This window comes from Aythya marila (genome assembly GCF_965140915.1).
Source record: "Aythya marila genome assembly, chromosome: 2".
Lineage (NCBI taxonomy): Eukaryota > Metazoa > Chordata > Aves > Anseriformes > Anatidae > Aythya > Aythya marila.
Window position 1 is genome coordinate 42,128,705 of NC_139043.1, and position 27,002 is coordinate 42,155,706.

Consider the following 27,002-nt stretch of genomic DNA (forward strand, 5'->3'; position numbering starts at 1 on the left):
TAAGATAAATGCTGTCCCTCATTTAGTTATATCTCAAAGACAGCAACTCTTCTGTTACTCCACTGTGAAGGAACACCTGCTACACTTAGAGGCTCTCCATTTGGAGGTTTTTGTTCATCATTTTTGGCAAAAGCCTGGACAGACATGCTTTGGGCTGGGGTAAGCATCCTCGTAGAGGCAGTGCCCTGTGCTGCCAGCACCCTGCTCTCCTGGCTTTCACTCAGGCTTGTACCACCACTGCTCACTACAGACAGGAACAGCAGCAGTGTGGGTGTTCCTTCTTTTCAGGCCTAGCAGGAAGCAGGTGAGGAGGAATGCCAGTGCAGCGACTGGTACAGCTGGTAGGACTTACACCGATAACAGAACAAAGTCCTGTTTAACCTGCAAGTATTACTCCCCTACCATTTTATACGTGCTTCATATGCATGACTGCAACCACCCGTGCTTGCTTGCCAAGCAAACTCTACTGACAAGCCTGAAATTGCACCTACTAAATCATGCCGTAACCCACTCACCTTACCTACATAGTTGCACGTGTAAGAACTGGGTTCTCACACCTCTTCCTTTGCTGTGGCATTTAGAGCTGGGCTCTGGCATCAGCTTCCTCCAACACACCCACGGCCTTGATTTGATGTTTCCTAGTTCTGAATTCTTGATTTCACACCTTTTGTATTCGTCAAGTCTTGTGCGGTATCTTGTGTTTTAATTGCATTTTCACTTTTTATTTAAAGTCAAAATGAAGGAATGAGAACTCTGAAGTGACAAACTCTTACTCGTAAATGCTTTGGGTTTTGCTTTCATCGCAGCTGCAGCTTCTCCTTTCTACTCAGGTTAACAGGAAGCAGCCCTAGATTCTAACCAAGGTAATAAAGCATCAATAGTACCGATAAAGCAGTAATGGAGTGAAGTGCATTCTTCTTCATACTCCTCCTCAAGCAGAGCCTGCAAGATTGTGTTCTGTTTACAGGTCCGCAAAAATATTCAAATACATTTGAAACAAGCACTCCATCTAGTTATAGTAACAGCAAGCATCTGGTTATTAGCCGTGCCTCTCCCCTGGATCAAACTCCCTGCTCAAAACACCCTCAGTACAACAGTTACTGCCCCTTGCATTGCCTTGCTGCTCAGAACGCTTCAGCTTTCACCTCAAAGCACAACACAATGAATTCTGCCCTGCGAAAGGGAACAGACTGAGGGGCACCGATTTCAGCTCATGTCACAACACTTACAGACAAGAATTTTACAAAAATGGTTCAACTGCTTGCAGGACTTGGGAATATGCAACAAAATGAAAGCAAGGGCTTACCTTCAGTGCTGACAATAATAATAAACACTTTTGTCATTGTGCCACGTTCATACAACTGCAAGTTGCATACTCTTCCCCCTACAAAGAGAAGCAAAAGTCTGACCCATTAAAAATCATACTTATTTCTATAGTTGCGCTACACAAAGGAACAGGGAAACACCTTATCTTTTTTCCACCATTTTTGTTCACTGAACCTGTCCGAAGAGCAGAATAAAACGCAGGCAAGCTGTTCAGCTACTGAAGCTTTTTCACTCTTCCCTTACTAGGCCACAACATCATTAAAAAGACAGGTGGTTGAGCATAGGATCCCTCAAGTCTACTGCAAAGAGTTTTTGAAATTAAATCTGATTAAACCTGTTTTACATCTCTAGTATAGTTCATATGCTTACATGGGCCTGTGTTGAATTCTTTGCCATGGCTATTGTTTTCCTGTACCTCCACCATATGTCTGGCTCAGCTCTCACCTTCTTCCAGCTGTAAAAATTTGACAGCACATTACAGCTAATTTGGGAGTTGGCTTTTCTTCCCTATGGATATTTTCACATAGGAGGAAAACGAAGCAGCTGAAAACCCACAAAACTGGCAGGGAGGCTTTCTAGATGTTTAAAATGGTTAAAATTAATCAAGTTACAGTGGAAGTTTACATTGTGCTACTAGGTTAGTCCAAGTCTCCAAACATCCAAATACATATTCATCAGCCTGCCATATGCTCACTTAAACGTGCAAAGCAACAACCTCGTCCTGCCCAAAAGCTGTCATTCATTGCTGTTGAATGGAATTAGAGCTTTCTTAAATTAAAAATTATCAAAACTATGGGGTAGGTGAAGTTTTAAAATGTTCCAAGCTCACATTCAAGTAATTATTTTTGGTCACTTTACATACTTATTGAAGGTTTTGGGCCTTACCTTGTGCAATGTCACTGCTTTATGTAATAAAAGCACACAAAGCACCACAGCCCCTTTACTACAGCTACTTCAGCATTTAATTTGCTGTCACTACGATGAAAATGGAAGAAGTACCTTAAGGCACTAGTGGCATGGATTTAAATGACTTTTCCATCTTGAGTCAAAATTTGACTGTATGCTTCAGACCACCAGATGTTTCACAAGCCAGCCGGCTCCCAAGTGGCTGCAGAGCTGGGGACTTCCTTTTCAAATGTTGCAGTTTGGCCACGGCAATGAGTGACTGGATTGGAAATGCTGCCTACAGCAAGCTCTCCGTGATGCTGCCCTCCTCTCTCAGATGTCAGCACTTCCGAAGTCCCTCTCAGCAAATATCACTTTTCCTTCCATGGCCCCTTCTCCGGCACAGTAAGCAGCACAGGTAAACCAGGAGCTGGAAGCAAAGCCTGGAAATTCTTAGTCACTGCAGAAAAACTTAAAAATGAAGCTTCCCCATCACACAGGACAGGCTGCCAGGGCGGCTTTGGACTCAGCAGTGAAACCCCAATAACACCCAGGAACTTAAGGTAACCAGGTCCCTCAGTTCCAATCTCCAAGAGAACACCTCTCCCACCATGCACTGAAGCAGTCATTTATTTCCATCCTGAATGGAGAAGAATGAACCTCAACCCAAACCCTTTGTATTTGGAGTGACCTTTCTACAGAATCAAGAAATCAAATCCAAGTAACAGTTCTTGTGCCAATTACTAGAAGGAGATTTATAAGTTAAACCAATTTCAAACAAAAATAATTTATTAAAAATCTTACACAGTAGAATTCCTTCATTGCACAAATCAAAGTATTAATCATGCAGATGGCTGCTGAATAATATACTTAGAAAAAAAAAAATCCATCTCTGTAAGGATGGGGTGGGGAGCCCCAAGAAGTAAGCTACTTTCGAACTAGATACCATGTAGTTTATGCAGCCACATGAGAAATGCTTCCTGCTGCTTTGTTATTACACAGGTAGTTGGTTCTATCAGCTAAAGCCTAGTGACTTGGATTTGTTTTATGCATATTGGGTTTTGTTCTATTACTTTCCAAGAGATTGTACTCCCCTGAGTCAGCTGTGTTCATTGGTCAGAATAAATTCCAGCATCTGACACCATTTCCATTAATCACAGACAAGCCACTATACGTGAGCAAGATGATAGAAAGATAAAAACCACTATCTGGTGAACAGGAAACATTATTTATGTATGCTGTTCACTAATACAATAGAAGTTATCCGAGAGGCATTCTCTCAACTTTGCTAGACAAACTGAAACAGGAGAGGATGGGCATCACATGAAGCACTCATTCCACAGGGAAAAAAAGTGCCTGGAACCACACAGACCATGGAGTGCCTTGGCTAAGGAACACCCATCATTACAAAGGTTATCCTACAGCCACAGCCTCCCCGTGTATTTGCAAGCAATTTTAAGATCATTTGCTACTAAACAGCTGTGAAATTAATTTTTTATTACACTGATCTCAAGCAGGACCTGCGAAGTTGAATACTTCAGCCCCACACACATCTGTACATAACATTTTTAGTATTAAATACCTTCCCACCCATTACAAGTATCATGGATCTAAAATACAACGCATTTTCCTTCCAAGTATTGAGCAGTCGAGGCAATTCCACTTAACCCTGTTGTATTAAGCCAGATAAGAAGCAGAGCAGATTTAAAAAAACTAGGCATAATTGTATTTGTCTAAAAACAGTTCTTGGCCTTAAGAGGAGAAAAAAAGGTCAAGTAGTACTCGGACACCCATCATCTGCAAATCTGAGTAACTTCAGCTCTGAATGGAGCACTAAAGATACCACCAAAATTCTTCTGTGTATCAACACCCAGTCCAATTAAATTAAGGCTTTGTTTCTTTAATAAAAGAAAAGTTAGTAGCCTGAACAACCACACAAATAAAAAGTCAAGGTTCTGGCGATGTGCAAAGGAGGCACAGTAAGGATAACTGCACTGTGAGAAGGACGATTCTGCGGCAGGCACCGCTGTGCGTAGAAGGAAGCCCCTTTCCTACAGCATAAACTGAGGGAAACGGGCTGAACATCTACGACTCACTGTGTTCAGCAGCATTACTTATGATCCTTTTTAATCCACAGTAAGGCCCAAAATGGTGCAATCTAAACAGGACAGCGTAGGAGTGATTTCTCCCTTGCCGTTATCTAATATACATCAAAGTTTTGACAAAAAATCTCACCCTTCTTATAAAAAAATCATATAAAAATGCATTTCTAAACCAGAGGAATCAAAGTTATTTGTAAGGAGAGAGGAAGAGAGAATCCAATCTTCATTTTATGCCTTAATCTGAGAAAAAAATGCTGTCAAAACTAAGCTCAGAGCTGTAACAAGTTTTAACATGACACCAAGTGCTTGATAACATACAAATAGCAAACAGATACAGAACTGGATTATTTTGTTTTATTCCAAGAACTAACTTCTCACTGTAATCTTTTAGAAATGTGTGCCATTTGCAAGACAAGTCTATCTAGGCCCCGTGCTAGATTCGTTCACAGTACGCTATCGCAGCTTTAACTTCTCCTGATGTACAGCAGAGGAAGACTAGGCTTTCTGTTTTGGAAATAGAATTAAAAACAAAACCAAAACAAAACACATTTCAACCCATTTGTTTACCTCTTTAAGATTTCAAGCAGTAAGGTGCCTATTCAGAATCATTCTAAAACGCTTCAGTTCATTCTAAAAATTGCTTAGCTCTTGTGCAGACAGTTCTGATTACACTGATCCAGGTAATCTGCTGGACAGTTTAACAAAGTTGTTTTATTTTTCATTTCCCAAAACACATTCTCGTTAGGTTTCGGAGGACTTGGGAATACCCAGGAATTATCTTCCAGAGAACTCTTTCCATACGAATGGTGTTCCTGGAACGTTTTACCATCAACTGGAATGGGTCTCTCATCTGTCCATGCTTGCAGAGTCACTCTTTCAGATGGGCTTTTCCCATCTCTCAGCAGAGGGGGAGGTACAGCATTGCACAGTACTTGATCATTTTGGGAGAGTTTTTTATAGACCACCACCCCAGATGTCAAGTTCAACTTCGGAACATTCTTCAAGTCAACACATTGTACTGGTGCAGAAGAGGCAGCTGAAAAAAAAAGATGATAAAAATATTTTTAAATAATAGGTTATTTAGTGCATTTTTCACTTACTCCAAAATGTCCTACAGTACAGCAGGTTATGTTAAATCCAATGTTTTCAAGCTACAAGTTTGCAAACAGTTTTTTTACTTCAGTAACTGCTTAATGCTACAAACTGAACACGCTAACTTCCTCAGATTTTGCAAGATGAACCAGAGATCCTCAAATCATCGTGTCTGAAATACACCCAACTCCAAGGAAAATCCCCAGTCCCCGCTTCAACACAGGTAGAATAATTTGAATATTTTTTTTTTTTTCGACAAGACTGGAATGAATACTGAAACAGAAGGAATTTCCATGTGCTTGGAAAAATCGACCAGATTCAGAATATTGCTTCAGTAAGAACACACTTCTTCCTACATTACTGATTCTTTTTTAACAAGGCATGCTCTCAGGCTGCCAAGAGCCTGAAAACTCCATGAAGCAGGAGAAAATGCATGCTACAGGGTCCCTGTGCTCCTGTATTGTCTGACTTTTGAAAAGAAAGCCACAGATTGCACTGTTCAGCCATCTGAAATTCCAGGTGAGGTTTAAACCATATTAGGAAGGGAAGGATTTTGAAACGGGACAGCATCTACCTGACATGAAAGAGCTGCAACTTCAACAGACACCTGAAGAGACAGACAAATATTTTCAGGCAATGATTTTGTAGTACTACATAAATGGAGCAGATAAATGGTTCCTACAGTTAAATAAACTCATAGGTAGTCTTCTAGAAGTGTTATGAATCTCAAGTAGGAACTGTAATTTGTAACTTTAATTCTAGGGACAAAGAGTCAGTATCTCAGACAAAGACTGCAACTGCAATTTGTCACTAAAAATTAAAGGATCTTACCCAATTTGCAAATGTCAGCCAAAAGGACTTTCCAGCAAGAGAGACACCATATCTGAAAGATGTGCTGATAGATTAGATTTGGCCACCTCATCCTGACAGGCATAAAAAGCCATTCAAGGTCTATAGACCCTTAGAAGTTTAAGGAAAATGTAATCTACTGTAACATATTTGAAATACTACTACCTTAGACAGGTTTTACTCTCTGGAATGTTTAAACTAACTTATCTAACACCTTGGCAGTTTGAAGCAGCACACCTATATTCAGAATTGTGTGGCATTACAGCCCCACGAGTGAACAGGTGGCATAATTTACTTTTCATGATCCCTTAGGTTAGAACTAGTCAAACTCCAATGTTTGCAGTATTCAAATTGAAGAGTACCCTCAGCTACTCTTCAAGGAATAAGTTGTTTTTATTATTTTTTTTTTCCTCCTCTAGTGGCAAAACAGTTCATCCAGAGCTAAACAGAAAAAAGCCAGGTAAGTTTGCCGTGGTCAAGGTATGTTCAACCATAGCAGCTATGCAAGAGTACAAGAGCAATCCTTGACCTGTTTTGCTGGCTATCTTGAAGTCACTTCAGGTAAGATTTCTGTACCATGTCAATTGTTGAGGTACCTGAGGTAGTTTATTTAATGTTTTTATTATAAGACAACTAATACTAATCAGCAAAGCAGAAATTTGGTTTTCAATCGTAAATTCTACCTGTTAAAAGGGTAGAGCAAAGGTAGAAAGGGTACCTGCCCCAAGACATTGGGCAAGAAGAGAAAGTTGGGCTTCACGTGATTTATTGAAACGGCCTTTGAAAATAAAACAAAAACCCATGAGCAGATGTGTAGAAGTGGCCTCCTTACATAAGTGACAGCTAAGCAGAATCTGTGTGTTAACTGATACTGTTAACATCAAACACTCAGCAAGAAATACCGTGTTCCACAGACTTCACGCACCTTGAAAGATGATAAATAGTAATTTAAAAAAGCCCCCCCATCCCTGACACTATATACTATAACTATATAGTTGCTGCTATAAAGAGTGAAGGAAAATAGCTAGTACTACAAGAAAAGGAAGTTTTAAGTCAGTTCTACTCCCATTTTATATAAGCCAATATTTTTCTACCAATACTAACACAGACATATCTGCACTGCATTCAGCGTGGCTAACAAGCAAGGTAGACAAGGAAATAAATTCTAGTTTCTACCAAAGCTGTCCACATACTTCTGAAAATTTTCTGAGAAGAACCTACAGAGTGAAAGGCAAAATACCTTGTTTTTCCACTCAATCAAGATTGCCTTTTATTGTTGTGGATGTACGCATGCATTAGCAACTGCACAAATTCAGTTTGTTCACCGGGTTGAAGAGAAAGATCAGTACTTGTGTAGTGGCAAGACAGGTAACTCCAGGTTAAAAATAAAACCAGCAAGATCCTACACAATTACATCAAACCCTGACAGACTTCAGGGTTAAAAACTCATTCAGTTCTTCGTTTCTCCACTGAAGTTATTTGATATATGTGTCTTAGAATTGAAGGAACACAGGCTAACCTGGTAACAATACAATCACGTCTAGAATGAGTGTTAATAATTTATCAGCCAAGTACCAGAGAATGATCATTAATCACTGCTGGCCACAGACAAAGCCAGTCATTGACCTGGAGGTGAATCCTATCATTAAGTCAGTGAGCCCATCAAAGCAGTTAGAAACAAAATATCTTGATCTTGTAGTAGATAGGGACATCCAAGACTGTCACTACCACACCAAGTTCAGTTTCTTTGACCACCACCTTCAGTGTTCTGAACACAGTAAATACCACAGCTCAAGTGAGCAGACAACAAAGGAAATAAACACCAAGATAAACAGACTGATTAGGTCTGGTCCCACCATAATAACCTTTTTGCAAGGCAATTGGATCAAGAGAAGCACACATGTAAAATAGAGAAAAACATCTGATGAACTGCTAACAGAAAATACGCTCCCCTAAATTGTTTGCAAGGTAGCAGCAGAAATAAAGCAGTTTTGCAACATCAGTCAGCAAAATGTCATCTTGCATAGCACTATGCTAGAAAATGCAACTTCTCTGTATGCTAATGTAAAATATATAGCCATAAGGGAATTAAAGTTAATTTTAAAATGCTGCCATATTAATACTTTATATATTCTATAGAGAGAAAATAAGACTTGCATTTGAAAAGATTTTTTTTTTTTTTAATATGAAGTAGTTGTGGTAAAAGGTCAAATACGAGTAAACTTAACACCTCAGCCTTGTGCACATAAGCAACACTTGACTGAGAAAAAAGCCACAAGGGGAACAGAATACAGTACTGAAGAAAAAACACATCAGCAACACCTTTATGTGTGAAGTTGACCAGTATAAGACAGAAGCAGAAAACGGGTAGGCTGGAACCATAATACAGCCTAGCTTATCAACTTCAATTGATGAGATTCTGATAAGATATGATAGCCAGTTTCTTTTGAAAATGGTGCAGCGTGGATCTACGATCTGTGTTTGTAAGGTCTGTTACTGACTTGCCTTTCTTGGTCGGTGTTGAGTTTGTTTTCAGTTTTCGTAGAACCTCAGCTTGCACTTCAGTCACTAGCTGCAAATTAGACATTTCTCTCTTCAGATCCCAATATGCTTGTTGCACACTTTCAAAATAATAATAAAAAAAATCAAAGTTAAATACTTGCCACCTCTAAAGCACTCCCATGCCTGCTAACATTCCCAAGGCTTTTTACCTGACATACACTGACAATTTCACTAGAGTACCATAATTCAAAATGAGCTGAGCAGTACTAATAACTACCTTAAACTGAACAACTTTTCTATATTACAATCTTTATAAGTTACATACATATATATTATACATTAAAATATGAAAGTCTTTCATTAACATACTAGATAATACTAATAATTTCAAATTGCCCAAATGGAAAGAAATATGAAGCTTATTCTCCAATATCATTATTTTAAATTATCTTCCCATAAAATTAGTAGTCTCAAGGGAGTATTTTTGTAAAATACATTAAATGAACACTAAATTGCAAGCAAGGTAGACTATTACCATTGAATGGATTTTGATAAATGACCCCACACACCATCATATGTTATGATCCTAGTCACATTAATTGATCACAATCTTAAATACTCAAAAATCAATATTTGGGTCTTTACACCATTCATTCTGCTACAGTGAATTCAGACTAGATTCTAGAGGTCCAAACAGATCACACATACACACACAGGGCAAAATAATTCAGCACAGTGTTTCATATTCAAGTCATCTAATTTAAATTAATATACTGCCTTAACAGAAAGGGTTAAAATTAGAAGATCCAATTTATTCTCTGATAAGACAGCATAATTTGAGAAATGTATTTAGCAATAACAGCACTGTGCCAACGCTGAAGTTTCAGATAATTAGCTAGTGGGAAAATGAAGAACAAAAATCAGAAAAGTTAGCAGCTTTGTATTTGAAGAAGTTCTGCTTCTGTCATCTTTACCTGTAAAATTCACTTGACTCTGAACTTTTAATTGTAAAATTTTCATCTAATTAAGTTGATGTTGCAACCATCCTTTATTTATTTTTTAAGAAGTCTCAAAAATAAGATTAAACAAACTTTGGTTACATTAAAACAGAACTGTCCAATATTTACACATAGTCGTGAATAAAGGAACAGCTCAGTGTCTGTGACCATCTATCCACCATTCATCTCTACAAAGGCTGAGAGAGCTGGAATTGTTCAGCCTGGAGAAAAGACGGCTCCATGGAGACCTTATAGCAGCCTTCCAGTACCTAAAGGGGGCTTTTAAGAAAGATAGAGAGAGACTCTTTATCAGGGAGCGTAGCGATTGCACAAGGGGGTATATTGGCAAAAGGGTAGATTTAGGTTAGTTATTTGGAATAAATTCATTACTATGAGGGTGGTGAGGCACTGGCACAGGCTGCCCAGAGAAGCTGTGGATGCCCCATCCCTGGAGGTGTTCAAGGCCAGGCTGGATGGGGCTCTGGGCAACCTGGTGTGGTGGAAGGTGTCCCTGCCCATGGTAGGAGCATTGGAATGAGGTCATCTTCAAGGTCCCTTCCAACCCAAACCATTCCACAATTCTGTGATTCAGAAAGAGTTTTGTAACATGAGTTTAGCTCCATTAAAAAGGATCTTGCAAAGGGATGCAGGTACCAAAATTCCACTTAAATCACATAACATATTTGAATTGTTTTGGGGGTTATTAGTCTAGAATCCCATTGCAAAGCCCAATTTTCAAGGAAGTTTCAACTAAAAAGCAAGGATTTCATGTGCTTGGGTGTTTACCCTATATTGTCTTCTAACATGTAACATAAAGTTTGAATATAAGAACTTATTTTTCCCTTATGTTTCTGTGCTCTGCACAGTTCATTCTGTATGGAAAAACAAAGCATTTTTAGCCACAAATGCACCTCGTATTTTTTCTTCTAATATAGAACTACATTTAATCAATTTGTTTAGGTTTTTTACTATTGTAATTACTACAGTAAGAACATAAGCAGAACATATGATCCGTACATCTGTCTGAAATGTTTACAATTTTTATTTTGCCACCAGTCCCCATCCTGAAAAGCACAATCAGAATATAATCATTGTACAAAAAAAAACCAACATATTACATGAGAAGATTTTAGAATCACTATAGCTTAATCTGCAGCAAAGTAGATTTGCAAAATAAAAAAAAAAAAATTAAATTGAAGTCAGATTTGCAGGCTGCTGACAAATGTGAAATAATTCCTTTCCAAAAAGTTCACTAATTGCAAATGCCTTTGGCTTCCATAAACAGCAGGATTGCTTGCTACAATGAATGTTTCACATAGGAGTTTTCGAGTGTTCCCCCTCATCCCCGTGCACAGATTTTTGGATGGACTGACGTATTCCAAATGCATCACACGCTCATTATGTGTATCATGTTACACTAAACGCTACACTGTACATATGTTAATTCTGATGGCTGCCACCTGAACATGACTTCTTGAAATAAATTTGCTCTGGAAGATCAAACAGAGCTGTTTTACCTTGAGGTAACACCTTTTTTCAGGCGTGTAAGACTGACTACGAAGCTCCAGCAGAAACCACAAGAGAAGTGTGAGCTAGCTATCCAGTCAAGATGAAAGGTGAAAGTATAATTTGTTTATAGCATCTACAATGTTATCATCATTATATCAGAGAACATATGAAAGAAATGTCTGTAGGGTTCTTTCAGTGACTGATTTCCTTTCCCATCTCTTCAACAGCCAAGTAAGCAAAAAGATCCTCTCTAAACAACCTGTCATTATGAAGGAGCACTCTACCCTCTTGTGGAAAATTGTGGAAGTGCATTGGCATAACCATGCATAAGAGATGCAGGTATTTCGTTTCTGCAAGACAAAACATTTGGGAACTTTATGGAAAAGAAGTTTTTCAATGCATGAAAGACTTAAGGGATATATCTACTATCTAACATGGCACACATACTGAATACAGGATAATATAGGACACTACCAAAAGCACAATTATTCACTATTTGAATGCCTGTAAAATAATGAACGCTTTCTGTTCCACTAAAACTTCAAGAAAATCATTTCTTTTTGCATAGGTCAAATATTGGTACCTCTATATTTAAAAAAAAAATATCCTTCAATGTCTTCTAATAGAGCTATTATTATACTGCACTAAGTAAAAATGTATATTCTCATACTAAGCAAGAGATTTGAAGCCACCAGCCAAACACAGAAACCTCCTCATATGCAAAACAAAGAACTTCCTATAGCTGGGATGAGACTTGGAAGTTCATCTACCACCTCCTCATGTCAACGGATTATTAAATAGTTGATTTTTAAGTCCAAGATAATTTCATTTTCTATACAATATGAAAATGTAAATACTTTCTTATAATTCTGGGCTTCAGACATCATTCTGTCTTCATAGACAAAGGGAAAGAGAAGATGACTTTGCTTAATCAGAGTGCCCAGACTTAAAAGTAGATTATGTAGTTTGAAATAACACATTTGCGCAGGCTGCAAGAATATCTACACCCTCAAATAACTGTCTCTCAGTAAAATAAGTATAAAACATGAAAGATTTTCATACCTCTGAATGTCTTGCCTTTGGGGGTGGTCTCCATTTAATGGCTTTCCATCTTGAGCCTGGTCCTGCATAACAAAGTGAGGGGAAGAAAAAAAAAATGAATAGGTGAGTCAAAATCTATCTGAAAATACTGCGATGAGTTCTCATTCATATTCCTACTCTTCACGTACCCCTCCTGCTACCATTCCCTCTAGACAAAGTTATAACTAATTTGATACCAGTTACTGTGGCTTCAGGCCTACCAAAATTTCAAGCAACTTGTCAGTATAATGTACATATGGCATCAACCACAATGCAAAACCTGAGTAAGAATACCCATATAGAAAAAAATATATACAGACCATATATATATAGGATGTTGAAACAATATTGACCTGTTGGATTACCCATTAATCATATTTCTCTCCCACACACGCTTTTGAAGACTTTCTTACCACCACCCAGAGATTCAACTTCATTACTCAAAAACCTCAGTTGCAGTATATTATTCTACATTTGAAAACTACTTTTTTACTTCCTATGTTAAGCAGTTACCAGGATCAAGGAGAAATTACATTAAAAAAAAAGTCAGTTGCTCCTTCTACTTGTTCTTTACAACAAAAGCTGCTGGCATAAGCATTAAATAGTGTCATGTTTGGTATTTCTTAGAAACACTATTTTAGTCTTTTTTCTAACAACATTCATTCGCACACTGAAGTCTGCAATCTTCAATTATTTCTATAAAACCACATAAAGACATCAAAACTGCATAGAAGTTCAAGTACACCTTCAGAATTTACAAGCTATTGCAAATATCTACAATAATTCCAGATTTAAAAGAACACAACAACCAACAGTAATGAGAGTTAATAAAACATCTTGCCTGCCTTCCAGGTAATGTGCTTTATCCCCACCTAGTGGAACAAACGCAGAATAAACCTGACACAAGACGGCTGACGTGTAAGCACATCCACGTAAGCTAGGAGAGTGGTTTCAGCAACCCTGTAGGGACCCGTTCAGTGCTAAGAACCGAATGCTCCAGCTATGTATGCTTTGAGGGAGGCAGGAGAGAAGGACATCGCTTGAGGCTAGCTCTAGTCCTGTCCCTGAATGCCCAGAAGAGGTTGGGGTGCATCTTAGTTTCATCCAAAAGGAACCCAATTCCCCTCCTTCAGACTGCTCCATAATGCAAGGCACAAGGCCTGTTCTGTCTCAGATCTCCCTTTCATTTCCTTAACCAAACTATCAATTCCACCCACCTAATTCCTGCTTTCTCATCCTAAATTCATCATCCAATGCCAGGCTTCACAAATCTCTGCTCAATCTCAGAATGAGCAGCTAGGGATAAGACTGAGACTGCCTGAACAGTTGTTGTGTTTCCCTCAATACCTTTTTTATCTACTTGCACAACTAGTTCCATTCTCTTTTAGTACCTTACACTTTCATGTTCTTTCTATTCCCAACATTCTTCTTCTCCCACTATGACAGTCTCTTCTAGCCTTCGCCATTCAAATCCTACTGTCTTCTCCTCCTGTTGTTTCAGCTGTTTCCTGTGGATACCTCAAGGTAAGGTCCCAGCTACTGGTTCCAGTTCTCACCAGTATCCTAGCTCAGCCCAGGATGCATCTTGTTACAAAAAAGAAAAAAAAAACAAAACAAAAAAACTGCTTTTCTGACACGCTTCATGCCACTATGCTAAAGAAAAGTGTTAGAACTCCTTAAACAAAGTTCATAATATCTTGAAACACAAGCATGCCATTGTTGCTACAAAAAAAAAAAAAAAAAAGAAAAAAAAAAGACCATGTTTGGCTCAAACATTCAGAAAAGCTCAGCCTGAGAAAAATACCAACATAAGCCACTTTGATCGGAATGGTGACTTTAAAGAAACAGTAAAGCTTTATTTTCTATTGGTAACATCTGGGTAATCTCACCTATGTACATGCACTATTTCCAAAAGTAAACCAGCCTATGGCAATATTTAAGGTTAATTTTATTACAATGTTCATCTTGCAACCAATTATTTTTTGTATCCGTTTCTTCACCCTTTATTTTGCTTGGACAAGATAGTTAAAATGTTCTAACAAAGCCAAATCTATTAATACAAAAAAAAAAATCCTTAAAAATGAAGGTACCTTCTGCTTATATTTTTGCAATTCCTTTCTGAGACTACTGCACTCTTGCTTGAGGTTTTCTAGATCCTGTTCCAGACTATGCACTTTCAGGTCACTGTTCAGCTTCTCTATTTCCCAGTTGGACTGATTACAATTCAGATTTCTCATGACTGTAAAAAAGACAAACAAGACAATCAGATTTCAGTCCCCATTCAAGAAATACAACTCCTATAATACATACAGTTTCACCTCAACCAGTCTACGCTCTACAGAAACCTTATCCTGAATAAACTGCAGTCCATGGTAACAGAGAAACAGTAACACTGATCAATTTGTAGGTAGAGAAATAATCCATTCTCTGAGTTTAAAGTACACAGTCCTCCTTTCCAGAACTGCACTGGAGATTTTAAGTAACAAAAAGAGGAAGCAACATAAAAAAAAAAAAAAACCAACAATGGAAATGCAAAAAATCAGTTAATGGCAGAAACACATAGCATATTACTGACTTGCACACTCCATACATGCTTTGAAAACATAAGCCTTTTCCCCTCAGGTTTGTATTGTTGCACAGTTGAACCAAGTGTTTTTTTGTTTTGTTTTGTTTGTTTGTTTGTTTGTTTTCAAATTCGTATATCAAGAAGTTCCAAGCAGAAAAACAAAAGAAAAAGTAACTTCATTAGACAAAAAAAATAATAATAAAATCATGTGATTACTATTAAGAAGCAACCTAATCTCATCAGTTGTAGGAGGCTAGCTAGAGGACAAGAACAAGATATGAAGACATTCCCCAGTCTTCAATGACATGGTGCACTCACTTCCGGATTTAATGATTTATACAAGCTTAAGCTACACTCATGTTTCTTAAACAAGGCACTCAGAGCCCACTTAGGAATAAAATTGATTACCCAACAAGGCTTCAAATCACATTTTCAAAGCTCTCTTCATAAACTCTGCACTTCATATCTCCTTAAACCATTATGTTCTCAACAATTGCTATTATAACACGTAGTTTGCTCCTCTAGGTTTAAAAACATTGTGCAATGGAAGTACCACATCACATGCTTCAGGTCCTCTTGGAAAGTAATGCAATTCAAGCATAGCATTGCTTATATGAACCTTTCAAATGACTGCATTTGTATAGAATCTGAAGTCCAGTCCATAGATTTAAACATACAGACAGCATTTTCTTGTAAAAGCTATATATGATTAAAACTCTTAATGCCCTGAGTTCATAATACGACCACTAAAACTAGTCAGCATATATTAAGATGCAACCAAATGCATACCTTGCTGAGTTTCCACTTCAGTTTTTAGTTGCAAGAGCTCTACTTCCTTAGACTGCAACTGTTCATTCAAGGCTTTCAAGGATTCTGTAGTTTCTTTTTTCTATTTTCCAAGAGAGAAGAAAAAATAAAAACCTTGTGGAAGTTTTCTTCTCACATCTGAAAATCATTTTTTTCTAAAAACCATTATTTTTTCTAAATACTAGAAAAATATTGCTTGGATTTTTTTTTAAACCATTAGCCTACTCCTATAAGAAAATTAAGACACTTAAAACTATTGTCATTCCTAAATAAAGTATCACCGTGTACTTAGAAAACCTAAAGGAGTGATACCTCAGATCTTCAGCAATTAAAAATTCATTCTACAAGTGTTTAAGTCACTACTTAGGAAGACCTACTATTTTATCCAGTTTGCTTTTCAGATTATCTCGGTCAATGCAGGCCTCCCGATAGGCTTGGTATGCCTTATTTACTTGTTCGCGGCCAACTGAACTGCGCTCTTCCTCCAGTCGAGAGCCAAGCAGCTACAAGTTAGAGACAAGAAAAGAGATGAGAAATACGTTCTGTATCTTACAGTGAGAATTTTTTTTTTTTTTTTTTAAGTTTTAAAAAACGTTAATGAAATACATTGATATGGACCAAAATTTTACAGAAGTACAAAAAAGACCATTTAGGAATTCTAGAAACCATACTTAGTCCTTGCTAGCCTTCTGCTATGAGTATTTAAAAAAAATCCACTAGTCATGATTACTTACACCGACAATTCCTTAAACAAATTTTTTCCAAGTTCTATAGATGGAAAAATTCCAAGTTCTACATTTTGGAAAAAGAGGTTTAAGCACATGAAGATATAACACACAGAAAATTCTGAGCAAACTAAACATTTATAGTGACTCATAACATGAATACCGTATTTTTTCCCCTGGTGTATTCCTATGAGGAAAGCCAAAGCAGAATTATTTTAAAAATACCTCTATTAACTTCCAGGTCACTGCTGTCTCATTGCCAGTTAAGGCAAACGACAAGCAAGGGGGAATAAGCACTACCAATAAGATTGCTCCCTTCTTTCTGACAGAGTAAAAGTGTATTTGGTAAGACAGCAAGAAGCCTTACAGACCTCAAATTGCAACTGTTCACATAGAAAGTTCTTGTTTTGACTATCACATTATGCTTTTCATTCTTTTTATTCTTCACACCTTCTATAAAAGAATTGAGACTTTTGAAAGCATTCAGTGTACGTAATGCAGATTCGTGATAGGTTTGTAAGTATTTTCTTAAAAATTAAGACGTACAAAAAGAATACAAAAATCAAAGCATTGACGGAATATAGCTACTACGAATATCTTTCAGATTAATACCTGGAATAGGAGAAAGTATGAGAACTCTTATTTTTACGGCTTGCTATCTCTGCCCTTTGCTTTTGTATTGACCTTCAAAGTATGTGTATTACTTACTAAGTTTCGTCCTTTACATTTCCCCCCTCAACCCTAAAAAAAAGTTTTTTACACGTATTTCCAAATAGAGGCATTCAGATAGAACATAAGCCTTAGCAAACTTCCTGACTTTCATTACACTTTGAAATTTACAACTTCGAAAAGGTAACAACCCATGTGTTTCTTGGTAAAGTTGATAAGTTAACATTTTTCTTACCTTCTCCTCTAAAATTCTCACTCTTTTCTTTAAAACGGAGTTCTCCTTCTCTGTCTCCTTTAGCCGCTTCTTGATGTCTTCATATGCGGTGACAAGGGCAAAGTGGGAAGCAACAGACTCATCTCCACTGTAAGCTGAAACAGGAATCTCCCCGTCTCTCTTATGACTGTTGTCTGCTTTCTCATGGTTCAAAATGCAGATGTCATCCTCTATCAGCTCCTCCATGTCAGCTGTTTAAAAAGATAGATGTGAGTCAAATTTTCGCAAAGACAAGGTCATCGAGAGTCTCAAGTCTGAAAATCTTCCAAATACTGGAGGATGTTTCTGCTTAAGTAAGACAGCAAGACTGAATATCTGGGAAATACCTTTATCTTGCAGAAAAAAAAAAAAAAAAAAGACGTTACTTGATAAAAATATTTTGAGTATGCATCAGATTTCTGAGTCCCCAAATTCTTTTTTATTAAGGTTTTACACCACCCTATAACCTTTGGCTAGTATGAAATATTTAAACTTGACGGACACGTCTCACTAGGGTTTTTTTCAATTCCACACTGAACTACAGTAAAAAAACATTTCAGTTGTGAGAAACTGACCAACTACGTTTCCTGAGCACAAGCACACCAAAAGAAAGGCATCTTATTTGATTCATTCTTGAATGCAAATATTTCTACAGTTCCCAAAATTTTAAATGGAACACTAGCATTAATCCTTAAAAAGCCTACACTGTTAGCTACTCTCTAGTCACAGCAGAAAACATCCTGCCACACAACGAGTCACTCTTAACTGCAGATAAGATGCAAACGAAACATACTTCACAACATGATCTGTCTCAACATGTGTGCAGAAAACTGACAGTAATCTGACCATAAAACGGGCATGACTAGGCAAATCCACCTGAATGACAAATCTAAAGTAATGATTGCACTGAGCTTTTGTTGCAACACATTATTTAGGTTGAGCAAAATACTCAACAAGAAGGTAGTGTATTTTCTTGTTGTGCTCTCCATTACCTTTTCCTTGAACTCCAGGCCTTAAACGAGAAGCCCCAACAGCATTTTCCTTCACGTGACTAGTTATCACAAACAAGTTCTGGGTCATTCACATGGATTTAGTTCAAGATCAAGATTCCTCATCTTTATGTGCAATACTAATGTACAGTATTTGAAAGCATTTCTCCCCACCCTAAAACTACTGATGTTACTAGTAAAAAAAAAAAAAAAAATCCTTCCACCCCCTCACTCCCAAATCCTGCCGTTCCTGACGACTAGATAGCAACCCAACAGAAACACTGGAATGAAAGAAATGAATGCAACAAAGACAGCTCGTATTGAACAAAAAAGTTTTTTCAATGGAGAACTGACCTGATCAGCAGGGCAGACGTGGACACTGGGCGGGGAAAAACCCACACCCACAGCTGGTGCCCCAGTTGTGTATTTGCTGTTTCAGTTACTAGACTTCCTTCTTAGACTAGGATATTTGTTCAGCAATATGAAGAGGTAAAGGGATCGACTGCCTTTAACCTTTCATCTATGTGGTCCCATTCACTCCTCTGTTTCTAGCGATGGAAAAGCTGCATGGACTGCAGCTTTACGAAGAGCTCTGTAGCCCAGACACAGCTGAACAATGCTGCTGTTACCACATTCGCCTCAACTTGCTCCAAGCCAGACAGACAACATGATAAAAGCTGTGACAGCTCGTTGATACTAAATAGGCAGCGGTGGAGTTGCAGCAGTAAGAAAACTATGCACAAATCAAGGCTGAAATTCCTCCAGTGGTTATCTTCAGGATGTGAACAGATGCACTGTGTACTGTATTACATATCCTAGATTGAAAATGAAAGAAAAAGCTTCCCTTGCCTGTCATTCCACCTCATGCTTACACAGCAAGACCCTTGCAAAAAAAGTTTGCTTCCTTCTGCTAGTAAGGATTTTAAAGCTCCACGTACAAGGTGACTTTGACCAAAAGCACTGCCATTCAAACAGCATTACCTGATTGAAGGAGGTAGAGTGAAGGAAGTATACCTTGAAGGAGGTATATTGCTGCCTTTATGACCTCCCGGAAGAGGAAGGCCTTCCAAGTAAGTAGGACTCCATATTTTCACACAAATATTTTTTATAAATTCAACTACACCCTTAAAGTGCACCCACTAGGAGGACAAGTTACATGTATACTTACTGATTTTTACGTAACGGCTGTCAGATAACCTACAGGGTTACTGAACTCTGGACTTCTGATACTGTTCCTAAAGCAGCACATAGGATGGTATTTTCAACGCAAACAATCAGCCTTCACCTAATTCAGAAGGGCTTCTAATATTATTTTTCTACATTTCAACGCACAAGTTTAACATTTCGGGAAGCTCTGGCACATGCATTTTGAGTCATCTTACTGCACACCAGGAGAAGACAAACAGCCTGCCAAACAAGAGCCTGCTTCTCCTGAGAGAGGTGCCCCACGTAAGACATCCCCTGTGAGAAGAGATCTGATGATGACACATTTTGGAGGGGACAGCGGGAACAGACACTGCATGCCTAAATGCAGAAAGGGGGATATTCAGAAGGGCTGGTGGGATTATCTAATTGCTGGCTTCAAGCAATCAAAAAAGAAAATTCTTATCATGAAACATGCTTCTCTTGACTGGAATCTCAACAGCTTCAGCCAAGAATGAAAACTCACCAGGATATTCACATTGGCTTGGGACTGATGTCACTTTCATGGAAATAGATGAATGCCACCGAACACCAATTTACTCAGAATTTCAGAGCATCACATGGAGGAAAAAGCGGTAAGATTTTTACATTACTGCAAATGTGGCATAACATCACTTAAAAAAAAAAAAAGCTACAGTGCAGACATTTCATAAAACAATAAGCTTCTGATATTTGGAGATTTCCCTCTCTATCTTAAAGGACATTTTTGTTTTTGAAAAGAGCACTGATCCCAAAACTGAAAGCAAAACAAACCATTCGGTCTGGCAGTAGCATGAGAAAATGTCTTAGCAGTCATAATCTGAAAGGAAGTCTTCACCTATTTCAGTCTAAACAGCTCCCCATTTTTCTCATAACAATGTTCTCTACCATCTATTTTTTAAAAAGTTCAAAACTTGCACCAAATTTATGGAAGCAAGAAATAAAGAAAAATGTATTTATCAAATCTAAGGGTATGAATTGATACAACATAACTTTAATAATTAACTTTATAAGTAAAAGGTCACTGTTGTCTGTGCTTACTAAATATCCCTTATTACATGTTTCAAAAGGTTTCAAATCTCATAACCCATGCAACTATATAACACAAACGTCTTAAGGAAAAAAGGTGCTATGACTTCCCTGCGGGATGACTCACTGATAACCCAAAGGTAAGTTACAATCCACACCTCACCAACTGCAGGACACTTTATATGGACACAGGGGAGAATTTGCAACAGAAAATTAGAGCAGCATTGCCGAATTGATCTAAATAAACCAACAAAACCTAAAAACAAAAAAAGGAAGAAGGCAGAAAAGTGCATCTCTATGCTGCAAAAACCTTTCTGACTTATTAAAAAACAAAAACACCAATAACAAAACAAAACAAAGCCACCATCAAGCCCCAAAGTAATTTCTCCTGCACCTGCTAAGCTGGTATTAAAAGGCCAATAGGAGACATAAGCTCATACAAGAATAAAACCTGGCTGTTAAACAGTAAGATCAGCAGTTCTGTGAAGGTTACTGTGAAACACAGTTTACCCAACTCTTTGCTGTATTGTCAGGAAAAAAAAACTAAAGAGATAACATGTTTACAAATACTTTTCTTCACAGGAAGCTTTGTTGAGATATTTAAGCAATGGAGTGAAACTCTTAGAAGATAAGACTTTAAAAAATGGGATTGTATCTGTAAGAAATCCCTGACAACAGCTGCAGCTTTCAATTCTACTGTTTAAGCATAGGAATCAAAATTTAGTTTCTCCACTGATATATTACGTCATTTTAGAAAATCAGAACTGCAAAGGGCAATCAAGGAAGAGCCCTCTGAGACAATGTGTGTATTAGGTTATTCCATGAGTCAGGACTCCTCAAATCCAGCAGTGGCAGAAGGGCTTGCAAAACAGTTTGCTGAGTCCTGCCTGTCTTTTACTCCAGTTGGCTTCCTCAGTAGGAAGCTGCACACGTGCTGGGCTGCAAATGCCACCCAGCTGGCACTCTAAAAGCACCTGGGTGAACGTGGATCTCTGGTAACCAGTTAACATGAAAGATTTAAAACATTAAAACATTTAAACTAATATACAGACAAGTTGTTAATGCTGAACAATAGAATTATTGTCCACCTCTGCCTACCTAAAGCAAGTTTACAATCCCAAATTACCACACATCCCAACCTAAGGAAGGTCTGTGACAAAGAGGCATGTTACATTTACAATATTTTTTAAGAGTGAACTGCACACTAAATGGCCCATGTAAAAGGGTTCTAATCTTTATTTCCCCAAATAAAAACACTGAACGACTACCAGTATCAGCACTTGTATGAAATGATTCATGTTCTCCAAAAGGAAACATAGGACAGGCTGTAGCAGTAAGTTCTAGCAGAAGTAATTATGTCCCCTGCTTACAAGCACATGAGTTGGAATAGATGGCACACAAGTTCTCTTTCACGTACTGCAGAAAAGAATGGTTTCCAGAAATCCCTTCTGCTGGCCATTGACACCTAATGCAAGTTAGAGAACAGCTTTAGGATTTAATATATTAAATATAATGCTTGGCAGAACCGCAGCTTTTCTCTTCAGAGAGCTTTACAAATATTAGTCATTAACACCATGGGAGGTGGTTAAATACAAAACACATTTTACATATGAGGAACGCAGTTTAAATGAATTCCAGGATGCAAAGGCTCTAATAGCAAACAGAGCCCTGCACTAACAGATTTCTGTAGGCTGAAACCCTAATCTTGCACTTGGATCAGCAGGAAAGATGGTAAAAGCAGGATTACACGAAATTCTTCACAGTATAAAGCAGATTCCCATTTTGACCCTTCTTGTGCTCCGAGACAGAACAGAATGGTTTTTGAAATATTTCCAAATGCCAAATGCAAATAACTTCAAGATGGTGTTTTCCTGATTTTTTTTCCCCTAGGCTACTGAGAGTCTGAACCATTTTACTTTGTTTGCCTCTCAGACTCAAGGGGTTTGACTTCACAGTGGTGGTATGAAGAGGCTCCAGGTGTTAACACAGAGTACGATTTCTGTACTGGTTTACCTCGCCTTATGTAGAAGGGCACGTACATGCACGCAGGTATAAAATAAAACATTAAATTCAACAAATATATCTGACCCACAGAAACGAGTGTGTTGTAACCCCCACTTGAATTTCAGGATAGTTCAGAGGTTAGAAAGATACTCCAGCACAGCAGCAAAAAACAAATAAAAAAATACAGAATTCCTGCAGCTAACAACAAAAGCCCCACACAGTGTATGGCACACGGTACTTAAGCAAGACATTCACCATCCGAAACATTTGTCATTTTGCATCTCTCAGAGATCTCATGGTTTTTGTGATTCCAGTCCTCTACGGTCTGTTCTACTGAAACTTTCCTTTTTAAAAGCAGATAGCGGCTTCCTTTTTAGAACAAAAACTCTGCCTACATGCAGCCCAGTCGCTGTTATCTTTGGCCATTGCTTGTCCTTCAGCAACGTTCACAATCCTCCCTAGGAATCGCTGCTTACAAGGACACAGCTCTGCAGTTTTAATATACTCACCGATCTTCAAAACAACGCCAGCTGAATCAGAACTTCCAATTACTTCATTTTGCTGCCTCCAGCGCTGCAAAACACTTTGTCCCTAATCACTTTCCCTAACACCCATAAGGAAAGGAGAAGAAAGAGGCGTTGTAACCAATCAGATATTGTTCTCCAATATTTGAAGCCACTGTGTCATATAATCCTGTTTATTAAACTATCAGATTTAATCCTGAAACTCATTAGAAGCAATAATGCCAAAAAAAAAACACGGGAAGGAGCAATGTGTGTTCTGGCTGTTAGACCTTCCTAACATCAAACAAGTTTATTCAAAGGTTCCTGAGAGAATCATATGCTCTTGTGCTAACATTATCTGTTATTTTAATAGACACCTCCCATTTCAAAACATTTATAAAGAACAGCAACAGGGTTGCTTGCTTGTTGTTGTTTGGTTTATTTCTTTTTCTTTCTGAAAACAACATCTTTTGTAAAATATATAATAGGTCCTACCTTCAGTTTTAAATTTCCTCCCACGTAATGCAACTGCCATATTAAATCACGTTCAGTAAGTGCATGGGTTTAGTGACAAGGTATTGTAAAAGCCTTGTGTAACTGCATTAACTGTTAATTCAACTAGAAACACCTCACCTGTTGCAGCTATTAAAAGACGAGTTAACCTGCTTTGCGCTGATAGCCCGTGGTCATCCCGTAACTCACTAACATGCAGGTTTACATCTCATCATTTCAAACAAACCCAATCATTTGAACACAAGTTTCTGTAAGCAATTTGTAAGTGGCTAACTTTCAAGTTCCTCATGCTTCACTCCCCTTCACAAACACCAATTCTTCTCCCCAGATGTGTTGTCAAATTTTAGGAGCATCACCCATGTTGTATACTGAACACCACGTACCTATTAGTTACATGATTACACACATGACTGCACAATTAGCTGACAGCAAGTTGAACGTGAGTCAGCAGCGTGCCCTGGCAGCCAAAAGGGCTGACCGTGCCCTGGGCGCGTCAGGCACGGCACTGCCAGCTGGGTGAGGAAAGGGATTGTCCCGCTCCGCTCTGGAGTGGCCTCAGCTCTGCATGCAGTTTTGGGCACCACAGTATAGGGACATAAAACTGTTCGAGAGCCTCCAAATGAGGGCTATGAAGATGGTGAAGGGTCTAGAGCGCAAAACGTATGAGGAGCAGCTGAGGTCCCTGGGTTTGTTCAGCCCCGAGCAGAGCAGGCTGAGGGGAGGCCTCATGGCGGCCTGCAGCTCCCTCAGGAGGGGAGCGGAGGGGCAGGCGCTGAGCTCTGCTCTCTGGGGACAGCGACAGGACCCGAGGGGACAGCATGGAGCTGGGACAGGGGAGGGTCAGGCTGGGGGTTAGGGAAAGGGTCTGCACCCAGAGGGTGGTCGGGCACTGGGACAGGCTCCCCTGGGCAGTGGTCACAGCACCGAGCCTGCCAGAGTTCAAGAAGCATTCGGGCAACGCTCTCAGACACAGGGTCTCATTTTTGGGTGGTCCTGTGTGGAGCCAGAGGTTGGACTTCATGACACTCATGGGTCACAACTCCAAATTTTCTATGACACGCAGTATTTTTAATGAATCTAATTACAGTACAGCACCTAACAAAAACATAAAATGGATTATTCTGAATAAATCGCATTTGGCTTGGGGTCTCTAAACCCACCATTGACTTTTGCCATGCTAGTTACTAGCCTGACTCTACCATTAGTTCCAGCTTTGCCATTTTAACAAACTCAGTCTCGCTGCCACTCTGTTTTATTGAATACGGACACCTTTATCTGGGCTTCCTCTGTTTAAGGAACATGTAACAAAAGCCAAACCCCCACTGTGTTTTATCCCATTTCCCTCAGCCTTTTCATGCATTTGCATTCTAAAGAAATCAGGTATCAACAGCATGTACAGTAATAGGCCTGCACTTTTTCAGGTTATCACAGAATGGTTTGGGTTGGAAAGAACCTTAAGATAACCTCATTCCAGCCCTCTGCTACGGGCTGGGACACCTCCCACCAGACCAGGTTGCCCAAAGCCCCATCCAGCCTGGCCTTGAACACCTCCAGGGATGGGGCATCCACAGCTTCTCTGGGCAGCCTGTGCCAGTGCCTCTCTACCCTCATAGAAAAGAATTTCTTCTTTATACCTGATCTAAACTTAAAGCCATTACCACTTGTCCTATCACTGCACCCCTGACAAAGAGTCCCTCCCCAGCTTTCCTGTAGCCCCCCTTTCGGCACTGGAAAGCTGCTATAAGATCTCCCCGGCACCTTCTCTTCTCCAGGCTGAGCAACCCCAATTCCCTCAGCCTGTCTTCGTAGGAGAGGTTAGTTTTCACTTTCCTAAATACCCATCTATCATTGAATGCTTTCCAGTCATAACGCTTCTCCTAATACGATAAGAGCGTATACTACTGGATTTGCAACTTCGTATAACAGTTTTTCCAACACTATGAGATGAATTTATTCTATTCTTCCACTCTTAGTATACTAAATGCTGTTTGTTCATGCACAAAGTAGCTTTAGGAAAAATGCGTTAATTATTTTGGGGGAGGACATGGTGTGTATAAAACCCTCATAGAATCTGTTCTAGAGTTCACTCTAAGTGTTTTGTGTCTCTCCTGACCAAAACAATTTAAAGTTTTCTACACGTATCAGACCCAAGCTTTCCAATAAAAATAAGTGACTTCACTCACGTATCAGTACCTCAACAACTGCGCTCAGATTACCCACAAATGGGGCAATAACTTCCTACCCAAATTACGCCGGGATCACATGATTGACATTTATTTCTATCATGAGTTCTTTTATTACTAACCATTATCTGAGGAACTAAATGTAGTAGTAATTTAGATTTGTTTTGGTTTCTAGGCTAAAAATTCCAGGATCTGCTTGCTGACAGATACCCGGTACTAAGAGCTGTAGCAGCATTTCATTAGACACCCAGGAAATGAAATGTTTCCCATAGCCAACAGGCAGCTCTATCTCGGAAGAGCATCTGACCTTTGGAGCCCATGGCAGACTCGACGATATTACAACAATAATTCTTCCCTCACTCTGCTTTTTCAAGTGCTGGCTTTACTGCGTGCACAGAGGATAAGACGGGAAGGGAATTAGGGGGTCCGATGAGAAATGCAAAGCGCCCAAGACCACCCAGTGGCATAGTTTACGGCCCAAGCTGCTCACGCGTGTAAGTTACTGGATAGCTGATTTATTTAAGGACGGTAAATTCCCTGCCGGGTGAAACACAAGGATTTGAAGGCGTGATTTCTGCAGCTTTCGGCACCAGCAGCATGACAGCATCGCAACACCCATCCCCACTTCCTTCCTCCCGTGCACCACGGCCTGCAACACCTGCACTCCAGCCGCCTCCAGCCCTTCACCCCGCTTTATTCCCAATTCACACCAAAGCTCTCAGTTTGCTCCTTTCCTCTGCCGGACTCCCCTCTACCTGCCCCAAGCCCGTGCCCCCCGTGCCCGCAGAGCCCCCCCCGAGCCCCGCAGCACCGACCTCTGCGGGCCCGCCTGGGGCCTGGCGCCTCGCTAACGCGCGGTGGCCTCGGCGGCGGGGCGGCGCCGGCCGTCGCGGTCCCCGCTCGGGCTCCCGTGGGCTCCCATCGCCGTGCCCGGCTCGGCCCGGCCCGGCCCGGCCGTGATCCCGGCCCCGGCCCCGGCCGCCTCCTCCGTGCCGGGAAGTCCCGGCCCCGCCCCGGCGGCAGGGCAGCGAGCGGAAGGGGAGAGGCGGCCGGCGGCGCCTACAACCCCCGGCATGCAAGGCCCTGCACGCAGCACGCCGGGAAGGCTCCCTCACAAAACCACTTTTTTGTCTTTTTTTTTTCTTTCCCCTCGGATGCCGCAATAAGCTTAAAGCACGCTGCGGGAGCTCTGATCGTCCTGACGAGGCGATCTGCCAAGTCTGGATCCATGGTGTT

The 27,002-nt window shown here is 39.6% G+C and overlaps 1 protein-coding gene across 3 annotated transcripts; it reads right to left on the reverse strand.

Moving 5' to 3' along the window:
• Positions 1-69: 69 nt before the first annotated feature.
• On the reverse strand, positions 70-26,773 carry AZI2 (5-azacytidine induced 2). Of its 3 annotated transcripts, XR_014316866.1 has the most exons (11): positions 26,582-26,773; positions 17,346-17,575; positions 16,094-16,219; positions 15,699-15,798; positions 14,434-14,582; positions 12,326-12,387; positions 8,760-8,875; positions 4,881-5,349; positions 2,326-2,641; positions 1,307-1,384; positions 553-854 (listed from the first exon to the last, which is right to left on the reverse strand). XR_014316866.1 is itself a non-coding variant. In XM_082752865.1 (8 exons), exons 2-8 carry the CDS (start codon positions 17,568-17,570, stop codon positions 4,955-4,957), a joined length of 1,173 nt encoding a protein of 390 aa, XP_082608991.1. In that variant the 5' UTR covers positions 17,571-17,575; positions 26,582-26,773; the 3' UTR covers positions 2,979-4,954. The 3 variants fall into 3 exon arrangements, 1 of the variants encoding a protein (XP_082608991.1); XR_014316865.1 differs by having other exon boundaries at positions 70-1,384; XM_082752865.1 differs by lacking the exons at positions 553-854; positions 1,307-1,384; positions 2,326-2,641 and having other exon boundaries at positions 2,979-5,349.
• Between the last annotated feature and the right edge of the window lie 229 nt (positions 26,774-27,002).

Coding starts and splice junctions, on each gene's coding strand:
- AZI2 (XM_082752865.1), bottom strand. CDS start 17,570: ATGGAGGAGCTGATAGAGGATGACATCTGCATTTTGAACCATGAGAAA. Junction 16,220..17,345: donor TGAGAATTTTAGAGGAGAAG/GTAAGAAAAATG, acceptor TCTAACTTGTAG/CTGCTTGGCTCTCGACTGGA. Junction 5,350..8,759: donor CTCAACACCGACCAAGAAAG/GCAAGTCAGTAA, acceptor TTTTTTTTTCAG/CTGCCTCTTCTGCACCAGTA.